General features: G+C 43.0%; 2 protein-coding genes and 1 long non-coding RNA gene across 5 annotated transcripts; 2 read left to right on the top strand and 1 right to left on the bottom strand.

Moving 5' to 3' along the window:
• Window positions 1-802, bottom strand: LOC108653153 (uncharacterized). 2 transcript variants are annotated; one of them, XM_089262268.1, is made up of 3 exons: window positions 664-802; window positions 518-613; window positions 1-419 (listed from the first exon to the last, which is right to left on the bottom strand). In XM_089262268.1, exons 1-3 carry the CDS (start codon window positions 716-718, stop codon window positions 268-270), a joined length of 303 nt encoding a protein of 100 aa, XP_089118394.1. In that variant the 5' UTR covers window positions 719-802; the 3' UTR covers window positions 1-267. The 2 variants fall into 2 exon arrangements, with proteins under 2 accessions (XP_089118394.1, XP_030238873.1); XM_030383013.2 differs by having other exon boundaries at window positions 667-787.
• An 8,553-nt stretch (window positions 803-9,355) lies between these two features.
• LOC149091188 (uncharacterized) lies at window positions 9,356-10,351 on the top strand. 2 transcript variants are annotated; one of them, XR_016197051.1, is made up of 2 exons: window positions 9,356-9,371; window positions 9,988-10,351. It is a non-coding gene; the product is annotated as an uncharacterized LOC149091188 (long non-coding RNA). The 2 variants fall into 2 exon arrangements; XR_016197052.1 differs by lacking the exon at window positions 9,356-9,371 and adding an exon at window positions 9,380-9,395.
• A 396-nt stretch (window positions 10,352-10,747) lies between these two features.
• Window positions 10,748-11,720, top strand: LOC108652879 (mitochondrial cardiolipin hydrolase). The gene is given in 2 exon segments (XM_018103077.3): window positions 10,748-11,048; window positions 11,051-11,720. Coding segments are annotated over 2 exon segments (642 nt in total). The 3' UTR covers window positions 11,392-11,720.
• Window positions 11,721-11,872: the final 152 nt, after the last annotated feature.

An 11,872-nucleotide genomic window follows, 5' to 3' on the forward strand; every position in this document is an offset into this window, starting at 1 on the left:
GAAAAGGAAACAGCAGCACATGCTGATTTTTTACTCCGTGTGTTTCTCTTTCTCTCTCTCTGTTTGTGTGTGTGTGTGTGGAATTAAGTTTACGGAAACGGAAATGGAAGCTGCACGTCGCCATATTGCCTTGAAGCTGATCGCCAGCAGCTGTTGCTCCTCCTCGGCCTCCGCTGCCTTTTGTCGTCCTCGGCTTATTTATTTTGTTTTCGCATTGTGCTGCCGCTGCTGTGACCTTCCCGGCGCTTCCGTGCCAAAATCCCGTCCTCAGGTGCTGCTCACCTCGCTGACCTGTGTTAGCAGCATGCTCTGCTGCTCCAGCTCCGACTGCTCGTCCGACAGCTCCGACTCATCCGCTGTCGCTCTTCGCGGCGCGGGCTTCAGCAGCTCCCAATAATTGCAGCAGTAGATGAATGCACCTGCGCCAGAGAAAGAGAAACGAAGAGAGGAAGAGAGAGAGAGAGTGAGCTTCATCCCTTAAGCCAAGTCCTTATAACTAGCACTGCGAGCAACTCACTTATGCAACTGAGCAGCAGCCACGTAACGGTCGCAATGGCCACCATGAACGAGTACCTGGAGCCGTTCTCCGATGAGGAGCTGCTTGTGGTGTTTGCTGCGGGGATTATCTGTTAGCTCTGCCCTTTACCTGTGCACCATATTTACCACCTTTGATTTGCTCTGTTAGATTTGCATAATCGTAACTTGTTTGACTAGCCATTGCCGACTCTGCTCGAGCTGCCTCTGACGACTGTTTAGCTGGGGACTCTACAGACCAGAAAGCGCTCAACGGTAGCTTAGACTCGGAACAGCCTCTACACTGTGGCGATAGCATATGTTTCTTTATCAAACAAATGAGAAAGCTCTAATCGATTTGCCCGAATAGGAGATACCCTGAACCACGTGTGAGATTAACTTTTAAATATATGGACATTGCTAATCTAAAAATGTATCATAAAATATTATAATTTTAGAGCTTGCATTCCTCTATAGGAATTTCATTTTTGTAGAAAATACAACTCCGGAGCGGAATCAGTCAGAGATAAGGTATAGGATGACATTATTTAAGAGCTTTCCTTTTTTCCGTCAAGTTTCATTTCTAAATGATGAAATATACTCTATTTGATGAGATATGTTGCCTCACCTTCTGCATGTTACATATAGCTTATCAACACCAATATACCCCCATTTCTCAATTTCGAATGAGTTTAGGGTATTTCAAGAACAGCTTACAGCTGCTTAGTTATATACTATTGATGCCAAGTTATTGAATACCCCACTCTTTCTCTCACCCCCTATCCCTTCCACTCTTCCATCACTAACTTCAATTGTTTTGTAGCTGTTATGGAAGGCGTTACTGTTTATCATTTGCCGCATTGCATGACTGGGGCTCATATATCAATATCGCTGCTGCTTGGCAGCCCACTTGGAGTTCGTATTTATAGAGAAAACCAAACAATAACATTGACGAAATTATTGCCGGCGCCCCAAAGGAATTCGTACAACGTCATTGAGACGACGAGAATTTGCAATTTTTCGTGTCCTGCGGCTTGCGTGAGACTTCAATTTGTGGGTGGGGCTGGGACTGCTGCTGGGGCTGGGGCTGGGGCAACGCCCACACTAATTACGAGCGGAGGCCCTGCCCGGGCTCCACGGCTGCTCAGCCAACAGCTGCTCTAATTGAATTCAACAAATAACCGACAGGTCGTCGCTTGAGGAGTGGGGAGACTAGAAGCAGCTGCTCCACGTATGTCGAGCATCATCCGTTTGCCAGCTGCTTGCTTGCAATATCCTGCGGATGTGGTCGTGGTTTCTCGTCTGTGTGGCTAAGCCAGCTAAAGCGGAGCCCTTCAGCAGACAACAGAAAGCAAACTAAGAACGCTTCAGCTCTGCAAAGAGAGTGGCTTGAAAGACGTTTGGTTTTGAGTCGGGCATTTATACATACATATACAAACTTATAAACTGTGTTTAAATGGTTCCACGTCATCCACGCCATGAATAAACTTGCCAAGCCTTAATTCGTAATTCGCTTGAATAGCTGTTGAGCAACAGCTGCCATTTAAATCACATAATTATGCTGCCAATTTTCAGCTTAGAGCCGAGTGCCACTTGAAGCCTGAAAGCAACCTGGCATACTTCCAATATGCAAAGGGTTTCCTCTCAGTCAGCCAGCTGCAATGGGGCATGCAATGTGTGCATGTCGGTGTGTGTGTGAGTGTAGCCTTATAGGCGCATCCTTTTCATCTCTTCTCTTTGGACGCGCAGAGCTCAAAGCTGGGCGCACTATGTACTGCGGGCTGATCTCTCTGAGTAAGCATTTATCTGTTTGAATCCGCTGCGCTCGCCTTCTGACGTAATAAAATTAAATATTTAAGCTTACAACGACTGAATGGGCCACTCCACACGCACACACACACGCACACACACACCCAGAGAGACAGCGAGCTCACAGCGAAAAGGGAAGCGCAGAGGATTTGGCGTTGGTTTTTATGTGAAAGCGCAACATGCAGAGAGACAAAAACAAGTTGGAATGCTTTGGAGTCGCCATGGGACTGGGCTGTGGGGTATCCTGTGGTCTCCAGTGATATGCAGTGGTATCCTGTGGCATCCTATGGCATCCTGAGCCAAAGCTCTGCGCTGACCTAGTTCGTAATCTAACGAGATCCTTTATTTGCAGCTTGTTAACAACAGATAAATATTCCGCATTTCGCTAGCTTCGATTTCGGCATACCCTCTCGCTGCGTTATGCACAGGGTAGAGGCAAAGCGAACTTAACTTTGTGCCATGTTTCATAACACGATACGGCTGTCCTTGCAGCTGCTGTAACTGCGCCAGTGCCATCCATTGCGTGCAGCAGGATTAGGATTAGGCCCTGTCCCTGTGCCAGTCTCTGTCCCTGACCAGGCACAGCTTGCAACTGTGGCGGATTTTGGGATGCTTCTGGCCTCAACACTTAACACAGCAGCACCAGCAGGAGCAGCAGCAGCAACAGCCGCGAGTGGAACAGAGAGAGGATTTGGCGACAACTTCGTCAGGCAGACAGGCACAGCTTTTGTGCTCTGCCACCTGCACGTTTCGTCCTGGTTCGGAACGTGCTGACGCCTCACAAAAGTTGGCATTTTCCCCGAATATTGCTGTCAAAATCAAAATTTATTTGGCAGTGCATTCGATTTTGGCAATTTAGCTGCTCAAAAAGCGAACAAAATAAAATAAAAATGGAAATAGAAATAGAAATAGAAACAGGAAATAAAAAACGACTACAGAGACCCAAGTGTCGAGCGCTACGTGAGAAGCTTTGGTTAGTTCAGGCAAGGATTTTCCATTCTTCTCTCTTTTTTGTAACTTAAAAAAGTGAAAATAAAGTAAACTTTTGCAGCTGCATTTAGCATGTTTCGCTTTAAGTTGGAGGCAAAAATTGGAATTTTCACGGAAAACTTGACGAGCTCTTGAGCATGCCAGCAATTTTTTTATTGAGCTACGCCGATGGAAAACTGAAGAAAAAATGCCAATAAAGTTTAACTACTTAACTTTTCCATACCTTAATTGAGATTTAATAAGAAAGTGCAGCCGGCAAGCTTCTCTGCCCCACAGAGCGTCCAATGAAATTGTTTCTGAAAAAAAGAGAGAAAAGAGGATGGAAATAATAATAAGGAAGCCATATAAAAGCGAATAAGAAAACGAAGGCAAATTACAAAAGCGCCAAACTACATAAATATCAGACGCATTCGAGCGGCAATGCAACAATTTTTAATTACCATTTAGGCGCTTGAACGAGCACAACACAATCCAGTGGAAAATAAAAAACAACTGGACAAGAAAGAGGACTCCAAGAAAAAAATGTACTGAAAATCGCCAAAATCGCTGGAAGCGCTTTACAGGCCCATTTGGCTCAGTGCTGCTGCCCCGGCTCCTGCTACTGCTGCTCCGGCTCCTGCTGCTGCTTGCTGCTGTATTTTTTAGGCATTAAAAAATTAAAAAGCACACAAAAAAAACAGACAGAAATAAGGACGAACGAACGAGAGAAAAAAAAAACACAGAAGAGGAAAAAACGCTGGGGAAATTAAGTCAATGTCCTGCGGGGTCAGTTGCGTTTGGATAAATGTAATTAACCTTCAGGATAAGCATTGAGTTGGGTCTTTGATAATGAACGGCAAATGCCGAGAGAGAGTGAGAGAGAGAGACAGACTGATGAGAAGAGTGCGAGACAGAATGTCAGTAAGTGCGATTTTAAAATACTTCAAACAGAAGTCAAGCTCTTCAGATATGTATGTAAATAAACGAAGAATTAAAATCAAAATATTTAAATCTGTATCTTGTTTTATCACTCTTTCGGCGATATTGATTGAATATTTCTATAAAAGAATAATTATTTAAAAACTGAAATTTAAGTAAACAGAACAGAACGTAAAATGCTTAAAAATAATTAGGGAAGCTTTTAGGCAAATAGAAGTAGAATTAAATACTATTTAAATACGTTTCTGTTTTTATTACTCTTTCGATTATATTATGCTTTGATTATTTCCATAAAATATTTATAAATATACAAAAGAATAAAAGAACTAAAAATACATTAAACAGAAGAATGGGATGAAAGAATCGTTACATATGTTTACCTAATTTATTCCTATTTGTAATGGGTATTATTTTTATTTCTAATTTTATTTTTTTATGGAAACAAACGGAAGACAAAAACTATTTGAATTTATTTAATTGAGTTTCTCGTTTTATAACTTTTTCGATAATAACATGACATGCTTATTTATATTATATTTACATCAATCAAGATTCACACATTGAATGGGAATAGAAAGTAAACTAAACTGTATCTTGCTTTAATATTGTTTCGATAATGCTAAGCAAGTACAATCCGATAAAAATCTCAATTAAATTGTCGCAAGATTCGCCCTGTCGAGTTAGAGTGAGGACCATGGAATAATATATCAGTAGCTTATGTTGGGGCTTTAAGGACACTTTGATGTATTTGCAAATGGTTAATACTTAATCAGTTGGGCGGTTCCGGGGGTGCGCTGTGTGCTCGTTCCCGGCTGAGATATTCATTACCGTATAGAGCAGACCACATCATTAAGGCAGTCAGTCGCCTTGCGAATTAATTACAATGAGGCGAAGGTGTAAAACTCAATGGCGGGCAGGGAACATCATTGACAAGCGGCAGAGGCTGCCCAGCACAATGGAAGCTTAGTTGTAATTACCTTTGGTCAGACACACACACACACACACACATCCGAGGCACACACACGCACATAATTAACTCGATAATGAGGGCAAACTTGTAGCCGAAGCCGGAGTCGGTCCAAGTTGTCGCAAAGGCGCAAAATGCTTCATGTAATGGTGTGTTTGTGCTGTTCCTGTTGTAGTTGTTGCTGTTGTTGTTGTAGCTGTGGTTGGCTGTGGCGGCTACCGTCTCTGTTGCGCTTTGTTTGCCATGATAATGACTTCCGGTTCGCCAGCAAAATGACAGCCGGAATTCGTAATTGCTTTTAAGCGTTTCAGGCCTGCTCTCAATTGGGGCCCCTTTGATTTGCAATTTGCAATTTACTGAAAGCAAGAAACAGCCGAATGAAAGAAAAGGCACAAAGGGACACGGCAAAGCCAAGGCACAATATTGCCTGGCTTATGGTTAAAAGTTACCTCATCGCATTTACTTTCGAGTCTAGTTGAGCCTGCCGTAATTCTTACGCATTTGAGCCCCCTGCGGGCCCGGCCCAGGTGCGAGGTGTGAACAACCTGGTAGCTATGCGGCAAATTGCATTTGACTTGCAACGAGGACAGCAACTGCCAGCCGAAAGGTGTTGTTATGCAAATGCGAGCCGAGCTGGGGAATGTTTGGACTGTGTTTCGATATAGGCTGCAACTGCCAACATTTCCTCAGCAATTCCAAGGCAATGGCAATTTATGCATTGCTCCACATGCAACTCGGACACCTGGAGCGAATTTGTTTGTTTGCCAAACAATGATGCCTGCAACAATCGTGCAATCATTTCTTTTATTTCCATTCCAGTCAATTCCCACTCCATTCGCAGTCAGAGAAACGCGGCTAAATGCTAATTAATAAGGGTTGCCCATTGCCAAAAACTTTTAACACTGACAAATGATCCGAGCTCTGGGATTGGGGCTGGCATTCGTAATGGAATGGCTGGCTCTTTAAGGCGCAGCTGAAACTTCTTTAACGTGGCTTAAATATTAATGGCACATTACGTATACGCCGCGTGCGACGCCTCCAGTTGCGGCAGCTCGACTGGCCGCTGGGAATTTAGTGGTCTTAAATTTAGATCAAATGTATTGAATATGCTTTAGCTGCTCGGGTCCCGCTTCGATGCGCTGGTTTAATATTTATAGACAAAGTCCCAGCGGTCAACGGCTTTGTGTCCATTTGTAAATTTTAAGCACGCAAAAGGTTCGCATATTAAAAGTTAACCAACATTATCTTGGCGCCTTGGCAGCATTATAATTTATTGGGCAATCGGGCGAGCAGGGAGCAGGAGACGGCGAGGCCCGACCGAATGACAAATCTAGTTAAAGTTTCGAGGACAAACTAGATTCCAAACTCGTTGTACGATTCGTTTCATTAATCCGCCTCTTCACTAGTTTCTATAGTTTATTGAATTCATAATTCTCTCTGACATTTCCTTTCACACGACGCACAGCTTTTAATGCTCTTCTTTATGCTGAGATTGTCAAACACGATTCCTCCATTTTTTTTTTTCATTGAGCTTTGCAGTGGTTATTGCAAATTAATTACATCCTCTTTCATTTTTTATGCACACTCGAAAGAGCGCATCTCTATGCCTTCCATCCTGATCCCAACCCGTGTGCCGCTTGCTCAATTGCAACCACAGCAGTCGATGTGGGCGGGTGTTAGGTTAGGGGAGGGGTAATGCTGACAGGTTTGCATATTTCATAGTAGCTACGCATAAGTGACACTTGTCACAACACATTTTCCACACCTGCCCCTCTCCCTCCGCCCATCTCACTCACCCTTTCGCTTCTGCCCTCAGTATAGCCTGAGGGGGCAAAAAAAGCATATTTCAAGTGCGGCACTTCATGTGCGTCAAACAGAGAGCCATTCGTGTGTGTGTGTGTGTGGGTGTTAGACAGAGATGCATCATGGGGTCGAACAGAAAAAGTCCTCGAGTCGAAAGCCCTTGAGTTGTTTTGCAACATTTGAACACGTCAAGTTTTTAAGGTCAGCATGTCGCTGGCAGCCAGACAGCCGCAGACTAGCGCCAGACCGCAATATAAGTTACAGTTGCCTTATTTTTTTTTTTAAGAGTTTTTGTTTTTGGTTTTTTGCGTCCGACGTTTTATATCGTTTACTTATGCACTGAGGCCAGTTCGATGACTCCACTCGAGGAGCGCATTTCAATTGGCCAACCGCGGGCGAGCAACTTAAAGCTGTTCAAACTTTCACTTGAAGTGCTTCATTTGCCAAAAGTAATTCATTACAATTGCATTTTCGGCCAGTGGAAAAAGTTCGTTGGGCGGCCAGTTGCCGAGTGCACTTCAATTGTTTTTTCGCCTGCGGCTAATGGAAGAGAGTGGAGATGCGCAGCGGAGCTGTAAGAGAAATGAATAAAGTACTCATAAGAAACTTGAATACCCTTACCTTCAACTTAATGATATTGTTTCTGGTTCCAGTCATTCCTCCCAATTATTAACTGTGCTTTAGGTCAGTGAGCTTTAGCCTCATACTTTTGACAAAATTCACACTTCTCCAATATCAGTCCATATATTAATACTCTAGCCTTGCTCATTAAATTTACTGTATTAATATTATATTAATTTGAGAAAATGAGTGGTTCCGCTTAACTTTTAGCTGTGCTTCAGCATCACATTTCCGATAGTACGCTGGAATCGATATCAAAATGATTTCAATATATCCCAGTATTCCATTATTATTTTAGCTTTATTTAATTTTATGTTTGGGCAACATATCACCGATATTAAAATGCCTTTCATTGTTTCTTATTTGTCTATTATTTTCAACTTAAAGACTTTCAGCTCACATTTTTAGTTTTTTGCTTTGCTATCAGCACATTCGATAACATGCTGAATCCGATATTAACATGTTTTCAGTATTTACCATTTCTCTATATTGTTTTAAGCTTTATTCAACATAACTATATCATATTTTCATTTTTTCTTTCATATATTTCTTTGGGTATTATAGTCTCGTTATTTTATATATTATGGGACTGCTCTTTGGCTCTCAAGTGAGGAATCATGATTAGGTTTCCATTCATTCCACTTGGCTTTCGGATGTGCTTTAGCATCACACTTCGATAGCACGCAAGGCCGATATTAAAAAGATTAAAATATTTTGAATTTTCTTACATAATTCTTATTGAGCTTTATTTTAAGCTCTCCTATCTGGCATTTTTTTTTTTTTTTTTTTCAACCCTTCATTCCATACATCTTCCAGATACGCTTATTGTTTCGATACCCTAGATTTTTGTCGGGCTGCTCTTTGGCTCTTAAGTTATGGGCCGTGTTTACTCCTTGGGCAGAAGCAGCTTTATGCATTTCCTCCATCTTCTATTATTATTTTTTATTTATGTGTGGGTGGGTGTGTGTTTGTGGCAAACACTTTTTCGTAAAATTTTCTTGAAAGAATGTTAGACAAACCGCTTTGTTGGCAACAATTTGGGTTAAAACTTAAGTATTTTGCTGCGAGCTGCCGCATCGCCCCGACGGCAGCCGCACCCAGTCTGGCTCTTAAATTCTTTGGCACTGCAGTGCTTTGGCTAAAACCATCTAACCAGCAAGTGGAAATAGTGCGGGGCGAAGGGCGAGTTAGAGCAAAGGGGCAAAAAAGCCAAACCAAAAGGAAAAATAAAAAGCGAATGAGGAAAAGAATAACAACGAGAAAAGCAACAAAGTTTGCTTCTTTTTCTTCTTTTTTGTGAACGCTAAAGCTGCCTGTTTGTATTTAGTTGATGCTTTGTGCTTTTCCCGTTTCCCCATGTATTTTGCAAAGCCAAAGGACACAAATTGTCCTTTGCTCCTGTGGGCTTGTGCGCAGCGCGAAATTGGTAAAATGTACTTTCACTTGTAGCCCAGAAAATGAAAAGTATTTTAAAGAGCGAGCTAAGCTAGGCAGGCAGCTTCCTCCAGAAAAATAATTAACATCTATTAGAAAATGTGTGGCTTGGCAAGTTTTTCGTATGGCATCTGGAGCAACGTGTCTGCTAATTTAATTGAAAGTTTGATCAAGTTTAACTAAAACTTTGGATATGCCGCACTGCCGAGGCCACATCAAAGCGTGAAGAGCCAACCAAAGTTGTTCCAATTATATACATTCAAAAGAACCCAGACCCATGCCTAGTCCCAAACCCAAGACCGAAAGGCACATAAGTGTAAGCCACTCTCTTTAGCCATAAGTATATAAATCTGTTTGTTCACTTCTGGGGCAGCTTTATTGGTATCTGAGCAGAGCGCAACTTAACTAATTTTAAAGTTTTTGAAATGAGATCTTCGAGTGTGTGGGACTCGCTCGGTGCTCTGTCTCTGTCTGTGTCTGTGTCTGCGTAAAGTTTTCTAGAGCAACTGATTTGGCACTGCCGTCGCCTGAAATTAGTTGCAATTTTCGGCATCTGGGGAAAATCGTGCCATTCGGCTGCAGCAGCAATGGGAAAAGCAGGAAATTGTCTACAGCAGCTTGCGGTATGCAGTCATCACCATCACAATCACCATCAGCATCAGCATCATCATCACCATTATCATCATCATCTGATCTAAAGATGTCACTTTTGAAGTTTGAAGAGGGCTTTCGTACGAGCCAAAGCACAGCCATGGAAATATTTGGTAAATGCATTTGCATTCGGAGAAATTCCAAAATCTATTTCAGTTTTGATTTGCTTTTCTAAATATTTCGTTCCATTCCATTGTTTCTGTGTGCTTTATACTTGCAAGCTGCAGCCCTAGGCAATTGTATTATCGATATCATTGACTTGGCTCATTTCATAAAGACAGTTTCATTTGGAATTACGTAGCCAAGCGGTAAAGAAGTCTGCTCTGTCAAGTCGTCACTCTAAGAAAAAATGGAGGTCATTGATATTGAAGAACCTACTCCAGCCGTGAATACTGCCAAACCGAAAACCCCTGGCACTGCCATCCTGCTGAAAGTGAAGCGCGAGAATGTTCGCATCGTCGTCAAGGGCAACAAGGCGTACATCTGCATGCGCTGCGAGCCCCAGCAGCAACCGGACTTCTTCGGCACCAACGATCTGCTGGCCGACACGTTAGAAATCGTGCAGCTGCTGATAATACTCTTCATATTCACTTTATTACTGAAATTAGCTGATATGCGATATTAAATACATCTGATTATCAACTTGTGGGCAATCGTTTAATATACTGCTTCTGATTGGGCAAGGGATTTCATTTCATGATTTTCGATAGTCGTAAAATCTGCATAGATATACATACATATGTATGTATATTGTATGTGTGTGCATTTTTCAGTTTAGACTCTAGAGCCACATGTAAAAATATCTACGCATAATACACACATAACTATGACTTATCGATAACACAAATTTGCATCACTTCAAGCTCGCTTTTTAACGACCGCTCAAGGTAAATTTCGCTGACAATGCCTGCTTTGTAAGACAATAAGAAAGATTGTTTTATCATCGCACATCAAAAGTAACTTCATTTCAGCTGTATGCGGATCTCAGGGTTCTTGATGCGCTTGCCCAGGACATCTTTATCTCAATTGATTCGCTGCCCGATGGCACGGATGTGCTTTAATGAGCTGCTGTTAAGGCACCGTCAACCCTCTCGCCACGTGTCGGACGGTTGTCCCAGGCAATTCTGCGAACTGTGCCGTGTGGAGCGAATCGTTATGTACATAGACCGGGCGAAGGTCTCCATTGACATCGCAATGCTGATGATCTCGCACATCTCGTTCTACGGCGCCATTGACGCCGCGAGGCTGAGGGGCATTCAGATACGTCTGGTTACCGACTCGCAGATGATATTCGCGCTGGGCTCGAGGGTCAAGCAGTTGGTGGCCGCCGGGATCCCGGCACGCCACTCCCGCCGAACGTGATGCTGCATCAAAAGCTCTGCATCATCGACGGGGAGCAGTGCGTGCTCGCGCTGGACAAGCAGCAGCGCCGCTGGCACCACCGGCTGTGGTACCGCACCGGCTACGTGCTGACTGGTTCGCTCAACTGGACCAAAGTGGGCACTGGGCGCAACTTCGAGAATGTGGTCATCGCCTCCAATCGGGTCAACAACGCACTCTGCGAGAACTTGTTCAACGATATGTGGAAGCATTTTCCAGTTCTCGACTTGGAAGCCTTCGACTCGATTATAGCGATACCGTTCGAGTATGGAAATAATGCACCTGCCCTGCAAGCAACGGGATAGAAATCTGAGCTAAAGTCACGTCTTCAACTGCAAGTCTTGTGTTTTTATTGTCTTGTTATTTGAATGCATTCTTGGGGGCGTGGTGTTGTTTCTCCTCATCATCATATTCTTTTTCTTAGCATCCCCCTCAGCTGCAGCGAAAAGTTTTCTTCGCAACTATCGCTGCTGCCTCGTCTGCTGGTTACACATCATGCGGGAATTTCAGCAGTTAACCAAGTTAACAAATCCACCTTCTTTCCTTCTTCGCATTGTTTCAGAGTCTTGATTACGCTTTGGTTGCTCATAAATTTGTATTCCAGCGCAAGCAAAAAAGGAAAAAAAAAAAGAAACAGCCAAGTTGCTTACTTTCTCGCAATGGCCAATATAAAGGGCAAAAACTTTTTTATTTCACCTGGGTGGATTGGAGTGAAACTAGAGCGCTGCAATGTGCAAAGGTATTGCCAAATAAACTCATCTCTGACTTCCCCTCGCTTACCCTTGT

Source organism: Drosophila navojoa, chromosome 5, assembly GCF_054131105.1.
Source record: "Drosophila navojoa isolate 15081-1374.11 chromosome 5, UAZ_NAV_1.0, whole genome shotgun sequence".
Taxonomy (NCBI): domain Eukaryota; kingdom Metazoa; phylum Arthropoda; class Insecta; order Diptera; family Drosophilidae; genus Drosophila; species Drosophila navojoa.